The sequence below is a fragment of the Sapajus apella genome, unplaced genomic scaffold, assembly GCF_009761245.1.
Source record: "Sapajus apella isolate SASKATOON/1434 unplaced genomic scaffold, GSC_monkey_1.0 scaffold10, whole genome shotgun sequence".
In the NCBI taxonomy this organism is placed as follows: domain Eukaryota; kingdom Metazoa; phylum Chordata; class Mammalia; order Primates; family Cebidae; genus Sapajus; species Sapajus apella.
Genome location: NW_022436950.1, coordinates 20,400,990 through 20,418,544, shown reverse-complemented (window position 1 = coordinate 20,418,544; position 17,555 = coordinate 20,400,990). Strand labels below are relative to the sequence as shown.

The window sequence follows — 17,555 nt, the reverse complement described above, 5'->3', positions numbered from 1 at the left end:
GTCAGCGGCCCAATAGTGTGCTCTACGTGGGGCGGGGCTCAGGTGCGGACGCCACCGGTTGTCCTCTTTGCTGCTCCGTAGTGACGGGGATTGTTGTGTTGCCGAAATCCGGCTGCAGACTTGTGGACGTGCGTGCGGCTCAGCTCCCGGGACTTTTGGTGCGGCTTCTAAGGGCGTGGGCGAGTTGCTGTGGGCCAGTCATTGCTGGTCGCATGGGTAACGAATAAAGTTCGGCTAGGCAACCTCAGTGATTTTTAACTCCGTTGGACTCATTTGAGAGCTGGATGCTCCCCCATATTTAATTATTTTGTGGGCCGAGACGGGGGTTTGAGAAAGCGGACTGGGGTCAAGGTAGTCATCTCACAGCTGATTCCCGGTAGCAGGATGAGGGACGAGAAGCCTTGCGGTGCAGGAGAAACCAAGTCAGGAAGGCAGGCAGGAGACGCGGCAGTAGGATCTCGTTTGGGGAAGCTGTGTTTCTTACCCGCTTTCTGCTCCAGGAGCTGCTGCTAAATAATTTCTGCTCAGCCATGTCGCCGGCTCCAGATGCAGCCTCGGCTCCTGCTTCCATCTTCCTGTTTGACCTCAGCGCGGATGCTCCAGTCCTTCAGGGCCTGAGCCTGGTGAGCCATGCGCCCGGGGAGGCTCTGGCCCGTGCTCCGCGTTCTTCCTGTTCAGGTATCCGGGAAGATTTGGAGTGGACCTATGTGAAACGTGACAGGGCTCCTTAGAGTGTATTGCCCGTTCAGGGAACATATTCTTACTGGTATTTCCGAGCTTAGGAGGCCAAATGATTTATCTTTCTGCTTGATTAAATTCACTTAATCTCTGGGTAATTTCCAGCACAACCCTTGTTATCAAACAAGTCTTTTTGCTATTGCATATGTCTCCTCACTTTAATACCACTAGCTTCAAAAACACTTCAAACTTTCTAGATATATTTTCAAAGTTCTCAGATATATTCCAGATTTAACTGGGCACCACTCAAATTATTCCTTTTTGCTGAATATAAAACAATTAATTTGTTTTGTATAGTTTTATTTTTTGAGACAGAGTCTTGCTCTGTTGCCCGGGCTGGAGTACAGTGGTGTGATCTCCGCTCACTGCAACCTCTGCCTCCCAGCCTCAAGTGATTCTCCTGCCTCAGCCTCCCAAGTAGCTGGGACTACAGGTCTGCACCACCACACCCATCTAATTATTGTATTTTTAGTAGCAACGGGGTTTCATCATGTTGGCCAGGCTGGTTTCGAACTCCTGGCCTCAAGTGATCTGCCTGCGTCAGCCTCCCAAAGTGCTGGGATTACAGGCATGAGCTACCGTGCTGGGCCTGTTTTGTGTAACTTTAGTTTGGCTCCATGTTTTCTTGTGCCTTTCTTTAGACAAACTCTACACTAATTGGAAATGTAAACTTTAGAAAGTATTTGAGAAGTGGTCTTTGTACAGTTAGAAATAATTTTAAACTTAATGAAATTATTTTCTATAGGATTTGCCTAAACAATCTGTTTGGCTAATTTAAATACAATATTTTATTTATACTCATTTTACATACATCTTTTCAGAGCCATGTTTATTGCATTAAGTGATTGCCGAACTGTTTATTTCATGACTACTAGAGTGTAAATTCCTTGAAGGCAGTATCATGCTATCTTTTTTGTATCCTCTGCTTTGTATATCACATACTGAATATAATTCTTGTCACTGTGGATTTAGGCTCCCTTTCTACATCCAATTACTGTTTCCTTATTTAGGCTCAGCGGAGAGAGAAAGCCCAGAAAGAAAGCAACTCCAGGGTCCTATGGCTATTTCAGAGAAGTTATTTTGTTCAACATGTGACCAGACCTTCCAGAACCACCAAGAACAGGTAATAGGTCAAGTGCAGAGCTAGATGGTAGTAGCAAAAGTGTAATGGTGGGTGGGGAGAGGTAGACATTTGATTTGTCTTAAGAAAGGTCCATGCAGGCTCACGCCTGTAATACCAGCACTTTGGGAGGCTGAGGCAGGTGGATCACCTGAGGTCAGGAGTTCGAGATGAGCCTGGCCAACATGGTGAAACCTCGTCCCAATCAATCAATCAATCAATCAATCAATAAAGGTCCATGCTTTGATTGAGGTAGCCGGTGTTACCTGATCGTAATTCTAGAATTCTATATGGCCAGTATACAAGGTCAGGCTGGGGCATATTTCCACCTTTATCTCACTCTTTGTCTTTGTACTAGAGGGAGCATTATAAGCTTGACTGGCATCGGTTTAACCTAAAGCAGCGTCTCAAGGACAAGCCTCTCCTGTCTGCCCTGGACTTTGAAAAGCGGAGCTCCACAGGTGATTGGTAGGGCAACCTGTGTAGGAATAGGACATGGAGGTATAAGAAGGCACTAGTTTATAGAGTTTGAGGAAAGAACAAAGATGGGATACCAAACTTGTGTATCTCCTATTGTCTGTCTTCAGGAGATCTTTCCAGCATCTCAGGATCAGAAGACTCAGACTCAGCCAGCGAGGAGGACTTGCAGATGCTGGATCAGGAGAGGGCTAGATTTGAGAAGCCCAACCGAGCCCAAGGCTTTTACCCTCATCGGGTTCTTTTCCAGAATGCCCAGGGCCAGTTTCTTTATGCCTACCGCTGTGTCCTAGGTCCTCGTCAGGCAAGTGACAGTACAGGTTGTATGGCTAACCCCAGCCTTTTGTATACCCAGCCTAGATTTCCCTTAGCCTAGTACATTGCTCACTGCTTCTCTTCCTGTTGAGTGTGGGTATCATGTTTGATAGTACAGTCTTGGATTGAAACTGGCCTGAACTGTGGAAGGGTTAAGTATAATGGAATTAAGTTTGGAAACAAACCAATTTAGGTTAGAATTGTGGTTCTTGACTGCCTCTTCAAGCCTCAAATTTCCTTTTTATCAAATGGAAATAAGCCTCAGTTTGGTCATATTAAATGAGATGATGTTTGTGAAAAATGGCACTTGGTTTCTTGCTGTCAGTGAATGCAACAGATACGTTTCTGATGCTTCTCTGTCATCAAGGATCCCCCAGAAGAGGCAGAACTCCTGCTACAGAACCTGCAAAGTAGAGGTCCCAGAGACTGCGTGGTGCTCATGGCTGCAGCTGGGCACTTTGCTGGTGCTATATTTCAAGGGTGAGAGGGTGCTGCGTGGGGTTAAGGATGGAGTGGATCCTGGTAGCCAGGGAGCACCAGCTGGTTTCCAGTACTGAGTCTGTGCCGTCTACAGAAGAGAAGTGGTGACACACAAAACCTTTCACCGCTACACGGTGCGAGCCAAGCGGGGCACAGCCCAGGGGCTTCGGGATGCCCAGGGTGGGGCATCACGCTCTGCTGGAGCCAACTTGAGGCGCTACAATGAAGCCACACTCTGTAAGGTGAGTTAAGCCTCTTAGAGTAGACCTGGCAGTCCCGATATATTCTTTTTGGCATCTCACTGTTAAGTAGGGAGGTTTTTAACTCATATCCTTCCAATTTTCCTTATAGGTAGACAATGGCAGATTAAGGATTCCCCAGGATGATTCCCTTAGTCCTCTAATTTTTTCCTCCATGTTATCCTCTTCTTTCTACTCCTTGCACTTCCGTGGGCCATCTTTTTAGTTGGAGATTTAAAAATAGCAAGTAAAGGTATGCAGGACTGAGTTACTCTCTTTTCTAGGATGTTCGTGACCTGCTGGCAGGGCCAGGCTGGGCTAAGGCGCTGGAGGAGGCTGATACAATACTGTTGCATGCTCCCCGCTCTGGCCGGTCCTTGTTCTTTGGAGGCAAGGGGGCACCACTGCAAAGGGGGGATCCCCGACTTTGGGATATCCCCCTCGTCACCCGCAGACCCACCTTTCAAGAGCTACAGCGTGTGCTCCATAAGCTGACCACTTTGTATGTCTATGGTGAGCCTTTGCTCCAGATCCCGATTCCCTAGACCTTCCTGTTCTCTCCAGCCTAAGCCTCCATTCTCATTGGTATATCCAGAGGATTTTCTAAGCCTTGGACTGCAGCACAGCTACATCTTCATTGAAAGAAACCTGCACTAGCTTCTCCTCAGCTAGGGTTGAGAAAGATCTTTTGTTTTATGGCAGAAGAAGATCCTCGGGAAGTGGTCAGACTGCACTCACCTCAGACACATTGGAAGACAGTAAGAGAGGAGAGGAAGAAGGCTACTGAGGAAGCAATAAAGATCTGCAGTGATGAAAAGGAAGCACTTGGGCAGAATGAGGAATCTCCCAAACAGGGTTTGATTACTATCTGGCAACTGTCAGATCTGAGTTTCTGTCCTAGAAATGCAGTGGCAAATTCCCTGCTCTCATAACCGACCCATTTCCTTATTTAAACACACACCCACAGAGTGTCTATATCTTAGCAATTACTGAGGCATGTTTAATGACCTTTCCAAATCTGTTGTCTTTTTTTTTCTTTTTTTTTTTTTTTTTTTGAGGTGGAGTCTTGCTCTGTTGCCCAGGCTGGGGTGCAATGGCATGATCTCAGCTCACTACAACCTCCGCCTCCTGCGTTCAAGCTATTCTCCCACCTCAGTCTCCCCAGTAGCTGGGATTACAGATACCTGCCACCACACCTGAGTAATTTTTGTATTTTTAGTTGAGACGGGGTTTCGCCATGTGGAACAGGCTAGTCTCGAACTCCTGACCTCAGGTGATCACTTGTCTTGGCCTCTCAAAGTGCTGGGATTACAGGCGTGAGCCGCCGCGCCCTATCAATATTTCTTTTATTATGGATGTTTCCCGAGAGCTTAGAAAAGTCTTTGCATGGAGCAGTTGTGTGGATGTGTTGCGTGGATCTCACGTAGTTGATCTTGCGTTGGATGGTTTGGGTTGAGGGCGCTTCTATGCTTTCCTCTATTGTGCAGCATCCTAAGGCTGCTCATGGGGAGAGTCCAGGGACTCTTGTCCTTGTCTGGGCTGAGAGCCTGCTTTCTGCATGTGATATAATGGACTCAGCTCTTCATGTGCTACTTTATCTGGGTGACAAAAACAATTTCATTTCAGGTTTTCATTCTTATGCATTGGAGGCATCTGCTTCCACCCTCTGAGTACTCCCTAGTTGGATTTCACATGTTGGGTTTTTCCCTAGGTTCACAGTCAGAGGGAGAAGATGGCTTCCAGGTAGAGTTGGAGCTAGTGGAGTTGACCGTGGGGACTCTGGATCTTCGTGAGTCTGAAGTATTCCCCAAGCGGAGGAGGAGAAAAAGGAATAAGAAGGAGAAAAGCCGGGACCAGGAGGCTGGGGCACATATTACTCTTCTCCAGCAACCTCAAGAGGAACCTTCTGCACAGTCATCCCAGGCAGTTGCCACCCCCTTGGGCCCTTTGCTGGATGAGGCCAAAGCCCCTGGTCAGCCAGAGCTCTGGGATGTGCTGCTTGCTGCCTGCCGAGCTGGAGATGTTGGAGTGCTGAAGCTCCAGCTGGCTCCCAGCCCTGGAGACCCTGGAGTTCTGTCTCTGCTCAGTGCCCCCTTGGGCTCTGGTGGCTCTACTCTCCTGCATGCAGCAGCTGCAGCTGGAAGAGGCTCAGTGGTTCGTCTGCTGCTGGAAGCAGGTGCCGACCCCACTGTGCAGTGAGTAAGGGTCCCTATTCTGAGTCATTTTGGGTATAGGGGGGATATTTTGGAGGTTAAAGTTGGCATTAGCTACTTGACAATATTCCCTTGGTCTGGATAGGTGATGTTGGGAAGACAGGAGGCAAGTTAAACCCATTTTTGGGGTTTTTGCACCTAGGGACTCTCGGGCCCGGCCACCTTATACTGTTGCGGCTGACAAATCAACACGTAATGAGTTCCGAAGGTTCATGGAGAAGAACCCAAATGCCTATGATTACAACAAAGCTCAGGTCAGCTGGAATAGGAAGGAGAAGCAGAGTGGGAAGGCCTCACAGATCCTGGCTAGATCCTTTCTACTTCTTGCAGTTTTACCAAGGATAGCTTATAGGTTCTTATATCTGAAACCCTCCAGGTGCCAGGACCATTGACACCAGAAATGGAGGCACGGCAGGCTACAAGGAAAAGGGAGCAGAAGGCAGCCCGGCGGCAACGGGAGGAACAGCAGCGGAGGCAGCAGGAACAGGAGGAGCGGGAACGAGAAGAGCAGCAGCGATTTGCCGCCCTCAGTGACCGAGAGAAGGTGAGGCCGGAGGTTCTCTTGTCCACAGCAAGCCTTCCTTAGAGGTCTAATCCCTTCCCCAGCGTGCAGATGTCACCTCTTGGGTGCCCCACTCACCACTGGGGGCTTGTCCTTAACACAACTTCTCTTCCTCAGAGAGCTCTAGCTGCAGAGCACCGACTTGCTGCTCAGTTGGGAGCCCCTACCCCTCCAATCCCTGACTCTGCAATCGTCAATGCTCGGTATGGGGCAGGGGGTTGAGGAATGGGTGGGCTGTAATGTTGCAGGGACCACTGGGGACAAGTAAATTGAGTGCCTGCACAGTATTCAGAAGGGCTGTGGAGGGTATTTGAGATGTTCTGGCAGGAGGAGGGATGGGGAGAGCTTATATTGGAAAGTTTCTGGGGTACCTGTCCAGCCATTTTTCTTCCTCTTGTTCAGACGCTGCTGGAGTTGTGGGGCATCCCTCCAAGGCCTCACTCCCTTTCACTACTTCGACTTCTCTTTCTGCTCCACACATTGCCTCCAAGATCATCGCCGTCAGGCAGGGAGGCCCTCTTCTTGATCTCTTACAGCTCTACCTGGGGCCAACTCAGGGCCCTGAGACGGCATATTCACAGCAGCCCTAGGTTTTTTCTTCCCCATGAAACCAGAGATTATTTGGAAGATGGGGGTGAAGGACACTCGGGAACCAGGGCAAAGACAGGGCCACAAAGGTATGTGAAGCTGGTACTGTCTCTGGAACTTTAATCACAATAAAGTTTGGCAAGGAATGTGTACTTGTACTTACATTCAGAGGTATTGTGGCCTTTAGTTCCTTATGGTCACCGTGGCCAGCACCAAGGGATCCTGCCCACTGCATGTCCCGGGTCCAAGGGATTTACCTTTCTTTTTTTTTGAGATGGAGTCTTGCTCTGTCACCTAGGCTGGAGTGCAGTGGCATGATCTCCACTCACTGCAACCTCTGCCTCCTGGTTCAAGCAATTCTCCTGCCTCAGTCTCCTGAGTAGCTAGGATTATAGGCACCCACCACCACGCCTGGCTGATTTTTGTATTTTTAGTAGACATGGGGTTTCACCATGTTGGCCAGGCTGGTCTCGAACTCCTGACCTCAGGTGATCCGCCCACCTCAGCCTCCCAAAGTGCTGGGATTACAGGCGTGAGCCACCACGCCCGGCTTACTTTTCTTTCAGTGCCCACTTAACTCCATTGGTTCAGAAGCACTCAGTGTATCTGCTGAGAGGGAATCGATACGTAGCCCATGCAAGGTGCTGTTGAGGATAGGCTTATCCAAAAATTGGACTTGGGGCTGGAGAGGCACATTTTCTAGTTCCAGCAATGTGATTTTGTTGAGGGCTCCCTTAGGAAACAGCAGGAATCTTGGCACGTAGAGGGTCTGTTGTGGCCCTCGTGTTGTCCAGTACCGGCCCAAGTTAAACCCATTGATCCAGACTTGGCCCTGGGGAATAGGGAGCAGGAAAGGGGGGAAAAGAAAGGGTCAGCTCTTCGGGGGTAGAATCGTATCCTTTTGGGTTTCTAATCAAAGGATACTGTCTGTTCCCTTCCTTCTGTGATTTTTCTCTTTTGCCTCCCTGCTACCCAAACCACCACCATTAGCAATTACCTTGGTCCATCCAGGTAGATACAGAAATGTGTCCCCAGCTGAGCCTACAATTGGAAATGTTTTGGAGTAGAATGTGGGGCCAGAAGGAGCTTGAGGATGTGGCCTTTTCAGCAACTGGAGGGGAAACCACCACTTTACAAGTTTATCAATTTTCAGAGGGAACATCATCCACTGGGTAAGGACTGTGTGTCCCAGAATTGGTGGCTCCAACAGGCCCTGTAGGGAAGGCAAATGAAAAGTCATCATTCACTAAGCTCTAGGTCCAAGCTATCCTTAATCAAGTCCTGGGATATAACTAGGCAAAGCTAGCTCACCTTGAAGTCACTGCTGTTAGACCCAAAACTCAGCCTCCCCATGTTCTCCAGCAAGATATCCAGTTTGGACCCCAGTTTCCCCATCAGAAATAGTTTGTCTCTCATATTTCGCTCCAAAACACCCTGGAACACCTGTGGATAAGAGATAGGATAGGTGCAAGGCTCAGCATCTAGCTCTTAGCCACTGCATAGGAAACCACATTAGGACACTTATTTGGAGGACAGAGAGAATGTAGCTGTCTATTCTAGAACTCTATCCTTAATCAAACTCTTCCTCATCCCACCTTATCCCTGGAACCCTCTGCAAATGTGAGCAGGCAGGTGGGAAAGGGTAAATATGGAGAACTTAAGGCTAACACTTCCTGGGGAAGGGAGGAAACTAGAGCTCACAGCCTGGAATTAGGTTCTCACCCCATCCACCATCACATAGGCACGGTCATGGACTCCATTATTTGGCACCCAGAATGGTGTTGGCTCAAAAATGGTATGGGTCAGATAGGTTCGGTACAACATGAAGCCATGGTCCTGGGTATGGAAGAATGAGTACTTCAGACAAATAGTGATACAAAAGGACACTGTGGTTATAGCCAAGGAACTTTTGGCTGTAGCTGCTCAGGGAGGTTGTCATCTCCACCAGATGTGGGTTTATGTCTTACCTGCTTGACAGCCTCAAAGGTCATTGGCAAGATTGAATTAATGGGCCCATGGGGGCATAACAAGTCTAGGAAAGCCAGCAAATGCCCAACCTATTAGAATAAGGGAGAAGAATCAGAATATAAGGGAAGTTTCTGGCTAGAGGACAAGAAAGAACAGGCTATTCAGAAAACAAAGGTGTGGTATCAGAGAAAAGGTGTGGAGGAACTTACCAGGTGGAGAGTCAAAGGTCCAAGCATCATCTTGGGGCTGGGGGGAGGTAAAGGTCCCAAAGGAACTTCCTGGAACTGAGCCCAAATTCTCTCAGAAGCCATAGGAAACCACAGACAACAATACCTATTCCAAGACTCTAGGGAGTTCTTAACCTGGGGCCCAGGGAAGGGCTTCAGGGGTCATGAAGGCTCTATTTTGCACACCTGTGTTTCTTTGCACATAGTCCCGTTTGGGTGAATGGGAAATGCTTCAGTGAGATGCTGAGCTGTGGCCCAGATAATAACTACCAATTCATGGGATCCCTTTACAATGTGGGCACTCCGCCCACATTAATAAAAGCCTTTGGAGCTTAACGAAGTGGTAGGGTACCTTGCTGATGACATTTCGAAGAGCAAAAAGCTTAGGTGTAGGGTCTCCTGCTTCAGATATAGGTGCATCATAGTCATAGCTGGTAGTAATTGGAAGGAAGCGTCCCTTCTTATCGGCACCTGAAGTTGAGCCAATATAATTAATTCAACATATATTTCAGATGACAGGCACTACTAAGCATGCTTCATGCAGAGGAATTTTGCTATTAGAGGGGGCAGTGGTGGCCATTTTCAGCTTCTAGACATGCTAATTCACCTAGCCCTTAGATTCTAATTCTCTGTTACCTGCCTGCTTCTATCCCAGGGACCATTTGGACTCACCATTCCAATATCCAAAGTTGGTACCTCCATGGAACATGTACCTGAAGTGAGGGAGGGTGGGGGAAAAGGTAAAAGCCGACTCACTGAATCTTAACTTTCATCCCCAACTCCCAGCTACAGAGTTATACTGGCCCCTGTGTCTTTAGTTACATGTTCACACTGGCTCCCAACTCAAGCATGTTCTCTAGTCCTTTGGTTATAGCTGACACAGACCGTGTGGAGTGATTCTGGCCCCAGTAATCCAGCCAGCCTGTGTAGTACTCAGAGTTTACCTAGAGTGTGAAATGAAAGGAACTGTGAGTGAGATGGAACTGAGCTGGACCCATTCCCATCCCTGATTCTCTGATTCCTCTCCGGTCCCTCACCAATGGCCCATGGGGTTCATACTTCCGAAGCAGGGTAAAGATTTTGGTCATGTTGTCAGCTGTGGAAAAAAGAGAAAAGAAAAAGACAAATATCGTGGAAGAGGCATCCCTTCCCCAGACCCCACTCCCAGCCCTTGCTTAGGAGACCTGGACCAAAATCTACAGTGGTATAGAGTCCCTGGAGGGAGCCACACTGGAGTCCTTCAGGCCCATCTGTAGTGAAGAGCAGGATCTTTTCTCCTAGTAGTGCACGGAAGAGCCCAGCCAAGTGCCTCATGTAGCTGGAGTCACAGGCTCCGTAGCTACCGTATTCATTCTCCACCTGCCAGAGGGAAGGGAAAGTGGAGCCCAGCTATGGGGTGGAGATAAAGAACCCCTTGCACCTCCTTCCCCTGCCCCAGTCACATCCCCCTTGTACCTGAATGCTAATAATGTTGCCCCCATTGTGGTAAAGCCATGGATATATCTTGGGCAGCAAAACCTTGAACCAGGAGTCCACTGCAGCAAGGAAGTCTAAAGGAAGGGGCAGAACTTCTTTGTTAGGGGCTACCATTACACTTGCTCACCACTAAATATAGGAAGCAATGACTCGTCAAGAAATTCCCAACCCTAAGCACCTTGTATATTTGCATGTCAATGAAATTTGACTACTTAAAGTAGTGTTTCTTTTTTTTTTCTTTTTTTTTGGAGTGCAGTGGTGTGATCTCGGCTCACTGCAACCTCCACCTCTGGGGTTCAAGCGATTCTCCTGCCTCAGCCTCCCGAGTAGCTACTATTACAGGCATACATCACCACACCCGGCTGATTTTATATTTTTAGTAGAGATGGGATTCCTCCATGTTGGTCAGGCTCGTATTGAACTCCCAACCTCAGGCGATCTGCCTCCCTTGGCTTCCCAAAGTGCCAGGATTACAGGAGTAAGCCACTGCACCCAGCCCTGGTGTTTCTTAAGAACAAATATAAGATGCTTATGTGAATTTAATGGTATCTACACAAAAAATAAATAATAAATATAAGAAAAGTGTTAAATATATAGCCTAGAGTATATAATCAACTTATACCTGAGATTGCTATGAAATAGGATGGAAAGTCACAGAAATATAGAATATCTGACCTGCTCTGATGTAAATGACAATGCAGGTGATTTAAATAAGCAATTGAAACATCATTATACAGGTTGAGCATCCTTAATCTGAAATTTGAAATGCACCAAAATTTGAAAATTTTTAGCATGTACATGATGCTACAAATGGAAAATTCCACATTTGACCCTTTGCCTTCTGATGGTCCAATGTACACAAACTTTGTTTCATGCACACAATTATTTAAAATATTGTATTCCTGATGAGTGCAGTGACTCACATCTGCCATCCTAGCACTCTGGGACTCTGAGTCAGGCAGATCACTTGAGCCCAGGAGTTTGAGACCAGCAGGGCAACATGGTGAAACCCTGTCTCTTAAAAAAATAAAATGTGGCTGGGCATGGTGGTTCATGCCTGGAATCCTAGTACTTTGGGAGGCTGAGGCAGGCAGATCACCTAAGGTCAGGAGTTTGAGAGCAGCCTGGCCAAAATGACAAAACCCCATCTCTACTAAAAATACAAAAATTAGCTGGGCATGGTGGCACGTACCTGTAGTCCCAGCCACTCAGGAGGCTGAGACAAGAGAATTGCTTAAATCTGGGAGGTGGAGGGTGGAATGAGCTGAGATAATGTCACTGTACTCTAACCTGGATAACAGAGCAAGACTCCATTTCAAAAAAAATAATAAAACATAAAATATTGTATTCACTAGCAGGGAAGGAGGATAAAAAATGTGGTATGGGTCAGGTGCAGTAGCTCACGCCTGTGATTCCAGCACTTTGGGAGGTCGAGGCAGGTGGATCACCTGAGGTTGGGAGTTCGAGACCAGCCTGACCAACCTGGAGAAACCCCATCTCTACTAAAAATACAAAATTAGCCAGGTGTGGTGGCACATGCCTGTAATCCCAGCTACTCGGGAGGCTGAGGCAGAATTGCTTGAACCCAGGAGGCGGAGGTTACAGTGAGCTGAGATTGTGCCATTGTACTCCAGCCTGGGCAAGAGAGCAAGACTCCATCAAAAAAAAAAAAAAAAAAAATGGTGGTATGGCTCTGCACGGTGGCTCATGTGTGTAATCCCAGCACTTTAGGAGGTTGAGGTGGGTGGATCACCTGAGGTCAAGAGTTCGAGACCAGCTTGGCCAACATGGGGAAACCCTGTCTCTACTAAAAATACCAAAAAATTAGCTGGGGATGGTGGCAGGCACCTGTAATCCCAGCTACTCAGGAGGCTGAGGCAAGAAAATCGCTTGAACCCAAGAGGCGGAGGTTGCAGTGAGCCAAGACCATGCCACTGCACTCCAGCCTGGGCAACAAGTGTGAAACTCTGTATCGGGGGGGGGGGGGGGGGGCAGGCAGGGGAGGGTGGTAATATGGGGAACAGAGAGGAAGTCCAGGCGCAGTGGCTCACACTTATAATCCCAGCACTTTCAGAGTCCAAGGTGGGTGGATGACCTGAGGTCAGGAGTTCGAGACCCGCCTGGCCAACATGGCAAAACCCTGTCTCTACTAAAAATACAAAAAATTAGCAGGGCAAGGTGGTGAGCGCCTGTAATAACAGCTACTCAGGAGGCTGAGGCAGGAGAATTGCTTGAACCCGGGGGTCGGGGTTGCAATGAGCCGAGATTTCGTGACTGCACTCCAGCCTTGGTGACAAAGCAAGACTCTGTCTCAAAAAAAAAGAAATGTATATATATATGAGAGAGAGACCAGGAAGGCCTCACCAAGGTGACTTCCTCAGGAAGCTTGTGATGAAGGAACACCATATGAAAAGGCCACAAAGCCCAATACCTGGTGGGTTTGAAGAACAGCACTGAGGCCACTGTGGCTGGGGCAAAGTGAACATGAGGGAGAAGAGCAATAATGCCCAGGAGGTGACTGGGGCCAATTGTGTAGGATCTACCACTTTAAGGAATCTATGGTTTATATCCTGAATGAGATGAGAACCTACTGGATAGGTTTAAGCAGAGAAATGACAAGATCTGAGATGTATCTTTAAACTTATATTTGAACAGGATCACACTGGCTACTGTACTGAGACAAGACTATATGGGGAGAGGGCAAATGAGGGAAACCAGGTAGGAAGCTATAAAATAAGCCAGCTGAGAGAGATGGTTTGGACCAGAGTGGAGGCAATGGGGGGTGATAAAAAATACTTAAATTTAATGTTTGTGAAGAAAAGCTGATAGGAATTTCTTTTTTTTCGAGACAAGGTCTCATTGATCTGTCGTCTAGGCTGGAGTGCAGCTGTACCATCCTGGCTCACTGCAACCTCTGCCTCCCAGGTTCAAGTGATCCTCCTGTCTCAGCCTCCCAAGTAGCTGGGATTACAGGAACCCACCACCTCACCCAGCTAATTTTTTGTATTTTTAGTAGAGACGGGTTTTTGCCATGTTGGCCAGGGTGGTCTTGAACTCCTGACCTTAGGTGATAGGATTTTCTGCCAGATTGAATGTGGGGTAGGGTGGTCAGTAAAGGCTTCTCTGAAAAGGGTCATGTGAAGAGCAAGGCAAGAACATCTCAGTAGAAGGGATGATATATGCTAAGGTCCCCAGAGATTGTAAAGACAGGTGTGAAAGATTATACCATAATGCTTAGCTTGTCCCATTGGAAAATGGAGTTGTCATTAGCTGAGAGGGGAAGAAGGGAAGGAACAAGTGATTTGGGAGGCAATGCTAGGAACTTAGTTGTGTCGTTGTGCCTTTTATTTGTCCAAATGGAGAAGTCAAACAGGCTGGATATACGTATTTGAAAGACAAGGGAAAGGTCCTGGCTAAAGATAAGTATTTCAGGGTCATCAGCTATTAAATGGAATTTAAATTCCATCATGCAAATAGATGAGACCACTGAGGAATGAGAATATAGAAAAGAGAAGCATCCAAGGACTGAACCCTGTTACATTGAGTGGAAAGGAAAATAGAGAAAAACCAGTAAGAGACTAAAAAGAAGTGGTCAGAAAGACTGGAGGGCAGGGGCAGGGACCAGATAAGTGAGGTATCATGGAAGGTGAGAGAAGAGTGTATTTCAAAGGACAGTGTGACCAACTGTGCTGAATGTTGCTGATTGGTTAAGGAGGATGAGGCCTGAAAGATCACCAGGGATTTAGCAATGTAGAGGTCACTGGTTTTCTTGAGCAAAACAGAGACTGCATGTTGGTGTACCATGAATACTTTATCGTTTTAAATGTATTTCAGTCAGCTGAGTTTGGGAGATAATACGAGGAACATAAAGCTCTCCGGCTCTCCTAAGAAGAAGTGAAACAGCACCTAGATAGAGCCCCATAGATAAAAGGCATTTTTCCAGGGCGGTATTTTAAAAAGTTATAAATCAGATAAATTTTTTCCCTTGATAGCTGCACCTGAAGTGAAATCTAAACTTGAAATATTGGGCATCCTCAGAGCTTAATCTTGAGTTCTCACCCCTTCTTTCTCTATACTCTTTCCCAGCTATTGTCTCAGTACCCATGGATTTAAATGCCATCTAAATGACATCCGAATTCATATGTCTAGCTCAGACCACTCCACTAAGCTCCGTATTCATACATTGCTTACTTAATATCGTCACTTGAGTGTGACATGAAAATTTAACATGACCAGGACAAAACTATTTTTTGCCCCTAAAGTTGTTCATCTGCCACCCTTGCCTTGATGCCCTTCTTTCCCAATCATACCTATACCACCTCACCCTCTCCCTTCCAATCAAAATCTATCAACAAGTCCTGGCGATTTTTATCTCCAAACCATCTCTCATGTCTGCCCTCTTCCTTCTGTTTCTACTGCCATTGCCTTAGTCTAGACACCATCATCTCTGCCCTTAGCGAAAGTGATAGCTCCCAATTAGTTTCTCCACCCCTGCCCTTGCCCCCTGAATACATTTCCCACATCCAGGCTGGAATATTTTAAAACATCATGTCACATATCTGGTTAAATTTTCTCAATGCTTTTCTACTGTACTTGGAATAAAATGCAAGTTGTTTGCAGTGGCGCACAAGGTCCTGCATCGACCGTCTCCATCTCATCTTCGATTTCATGTTATACTGTTGTCTTCCTACCCACAATGCTTCAGCCATGCCGGTCCATTTTCAGTTCCTCAATCGTGCCATGTTCTTTCCCATCTCGGAGGACCTCTATCATCCCTTCTACCTGGAATGTTCTTGCCTCACTCTTCATAATGCCAGTGTTTTCCTTCCCTAGAAGTCAACTGAAATGCTACCTTCTCAGAGAAGGCTTTTCTGACCACCCTACCTACAAGAGGCCCACTGGCATTCATATCTCAACTCCTTGTTTACTTTCTTGCATAGTATTTTTATAGCTTGCAATAATAGGGTTTTTTTGTTTTTTGTTTTTTTTTTAGATGAGTCTCGCTGTCACCAGGCTGGACTGCAGTGGCATGATCTTGGCTCACTGCAACCTTTACCTCCCAGGTTCAAACAATTCTGCTTCAGCCTCCCAAGTAGCTGGGACTATAGGCACGCACCAGCACACCCAGCTAATTTTTGTATTTTTAGTACAGATGGGGTTTCACCATGTTGGCCAGGATGGTCTCCATCTCTTTGACCTTGTGATCCACCTGCCTTGGCCTCCCAAAGTGTTGGGATTACAGGGGTGAGCCACTACGCCCGGCCATTTTTTAAAAAAATAAGCTTCTTCCACTATATTATAAGCTCCACTGCACAAGGATGGGTGTATGTCTGGTCCCCCAGTTTCTAGTATCCTGCTAAGCATGAAGGAAACACTTGGTATATGAATGATGAACTCCAATTTGGGAATGGTCTCTTCTGCTTTTGGCATCCAAATGGCCCATTTTACTTGCTTCTGTGTTAAATCTTTTGTCTCAACTCACCTGGATCTGAGGTTCTTAGATGAATTTCAGGTTTTCGAAGCAACCAGGATGGGAGACCCCCCTGAGACAAACATAAAGACGACAAAGAAGCATGTAGGTTTTGTTTTGGGGTGTGGTGGCGAAAGAAGAAAGGGAAGGAATTGAGTATAGTGCTGGAGATGGCCCTAGAGGGTGGGCAGATGGGAGTGCTCTAGGAACCACACAAGGATAACTCTGGTTCTATCCCTTCTCCAGCTAACTCACCATCTCCCACTCTGCACAGATGTAAGGTCCTGGTCTCAGTATGACCAACAGGTTCGCTAGAGCTGCCTCATTCAGAAAGGCAATGAGGTCCCGGCTGCCATTAAAGTTATAGACCCCAGGCTGTGGCTCATGGTAGTTCCAGGGCACATAACTGAGAAAGGAAGAGGTTAACAGAGCCCAAGGTGGAGAGACACCAGGGGGCCTAAGGGCTCAGGCCTTGCAGGGCATCTCCAGGAAGCGGCTGGAAGGAAGTCCTGCCCTGTCCTTTCTCACCCTTGGCCTAGGAGTCCTGGAGTTCTAAGCCCTGTTCAAACATGCCAGTCTTCCCATCCCAACCTCCTTTCTAAGTCGGTGGTAGATCCCACCCCTTCGCGGCTCTTGCCAACACTTCTTACAACTGTATGGCGTTGAGGCCGCTCCATCGCATCTTTAAAAGCCGGTCGGCCCAAAGCACTCGCGGTACCCGAAAGTAATGCAGGCTGCCAGATACATAGCGGAACGGGTCCCCGTCTAGGAGAAACCTGTCATGATCCCGATCCACTACGAACGACCGAGTGTCTGCCTACAAAGAGAAAGTGATGCTGCTCAGCAGAGGCCTGGAGGGAGGGTCGAGGGTCAGTGCCTGCCCAAAGCAGAGGAGATGGAAGTAGCCCCGAGGGTGGTTTGGTTGTTAATTTTGACTTTCTCTTATCTGCTGGATCTGGTCCTGAGTCACCCCCACCCCCACCCCCTCCCCCCCCCCACCAAGTTCAACTGCCTCATCTTACCTGGGGCAGCAGTAGCGTCAGAAGCGGCAGCAGCAGGGAGTGAAGGCAGGATAGCTTCTTGGGAGCCATGGCGCTTACAGGGCTCCTCTAGTCGGAGACGGCAGACAGACTGTCACGTGTTGGATTCCTGGGAGGGAACCTCAGCAAGCAAGGGGGCGGAGACCACCTCAAGTTGCCAGGCTGTTAGCCTGGACTTCCTCCTCTCCAGCCTGCAGCCACCCTCTACTCTACTGGTTTGTAAAATCCTCTTTATCGTGCTAAAGTACAGTTAACCAATCAGCTTCATCAGCGTCACCTGGGAGCATTGTTAGAAATGCAGAATCTGGGCCGGGTGTGATGGCTCTTGCCTGTAATCCCAGCACTTTGGAAGGCCAAAGCTAGTGGATCACCTGAGATCAGGAGTTCGAAACCAGCCTGGCCAACATGGCGAAACCCTGTCTCTACTAAAAATACAAAAATTAGCTGGGCATGGTGGCGGGCACCTGCAATTCCAGCTGTTCAGGAGGCTGAGGCAGAATCGTTTGAACCCAGGAGGTGAAAGTTGCAGTGAGCCGATATCAGGCCATTGCACTGCAGCCTGGGCAACAAGAGCGAAACAATGTTTCAAAAACAACTCAAGCCTGTAATCCCAGCACTTTGGGAGGCCGAGGCGGGTGGATC

General features: G+C 47.7%; 2 protein-coding genes across 14 annotated transcripts in view; one reads left to right on the top strand and one right to left on the bottom strand.

Moving 5' to 3' along the window:
* Positions 1-19: 19 nt before the first annotated feature.
* On the top strand, positions 20-6,878 carry ANKZF1 (ankyrin repeat and zinc finger peptidyl tRNA hydrolase 1). Of its 9 annotated transcripts, none has more exons than XR_004269059.1 (14): positions 20-158; positions 501-678; positions 1,749-1,861; positions 2,217-2,319; positions 2,446-2,639; positions 3,018-3,130; positions 3,225-3,372; positions 3,654-3,882; positions 4,072-4,224; positions 5,081-5,545; positions 5,725-5,790; positions 5,959-6,126; positions 6,262-6,347; positions 6,547-6,878. XR_004269059.1 is itself a non-coding variant. In XM_032278121.1 (14 exons), exons 2-14 carry the CDS (start codon positions 531-533, stop codon positions 6,668-6,670), a joined length of 2,175 nt encoding a protein of 724 aa, XP_032134012.1. In that variant the 5' UTR covers positions 20-158; positions 501-530; the 3' UTR covers positions 6,671-6,878. The 9 variants fall into 9 exon arrangements, 6 of the variants coding, with proteins under 6 accessions (XP_032134012.1, XP_032134014.1, XP_032134015.1 ...); XR_004269060.1 differs by having other exon boundaries at positions 5,725-5,836; XR_004269061.1 differs by having other exon boundaries at positions 5,081-5,564.
* Positions 6,833-17,555, bottom strand: part of GLB1L (galactosidase beta 1 like) — a 12,624-nt gene continuing 1,901 nt past the window's right edge. Inside the window, exons 2-17 of one of the 5 annotated variants that reach the window (XM_032278128.1) lie at positions 16,896-17,034; positions 16,524-16,690; positions 16,129-16,279; positions 15,886-15,946; positions 10,383-10,477; positions 10,112-10,286; positions 9,965-10,023; positions 9,750-9,871; positions 9,600-9,640; positions 9,280-9,398; positions 8,910-8,984; positions 8,700-8,789; positions 8,455-8,568; positions 8,044-8,175; positions 7,730-7,945; positions 6,833-7,564 (exon numbers count right to left, since the gene is read on the bottom strand). In XM_032278128.1, the coding sequence (XP_032134019.1) occupies positions 7,295-7,564; positions 7,730-7,945; positions 8,044-8,175; positions 8,455-8,568; positions 8,700-8,789; positions 8,910-8,984; positions 9,280-9,398; positions 9,600-9,640; positions 9,750-9,871; positions 9,965-10,023; positions 10,112-10,286; positions 10,383-10,477; positions 15,886-15,946; positions 16,129-16,279; positions 16,524-16,690; positions 16,896-16,964 (1,956 nt within the window). In that variant the 5' untranslated portion in view covers positions 16,965-17,034 and the 3' untranslated portion in view covers positions 6,833-7,294. The remainder of the gene's footprint in view (positions 7,565-7,729; positions 7,946-8,043; positions 8,176-8,454; positions 8,569-8,699; positions 8,790-8,909; positions 8,985-9,279; positions 9,399-9,599; positions 9,641-9,749; positions 9,872-9,964; positions 10,024-10,111; positions 10,287-10,382; positions 10,478-15,885; positions 15,947-16,128; positions 16,280-16,523; positions 16,691-16,895; positions 17,035-17,555) is intronic. The other 4 variants (XM_032278129.1, XM_032278130.1, XM_032278132.1 and 1 more) reach the window with 4 other exon arrangements.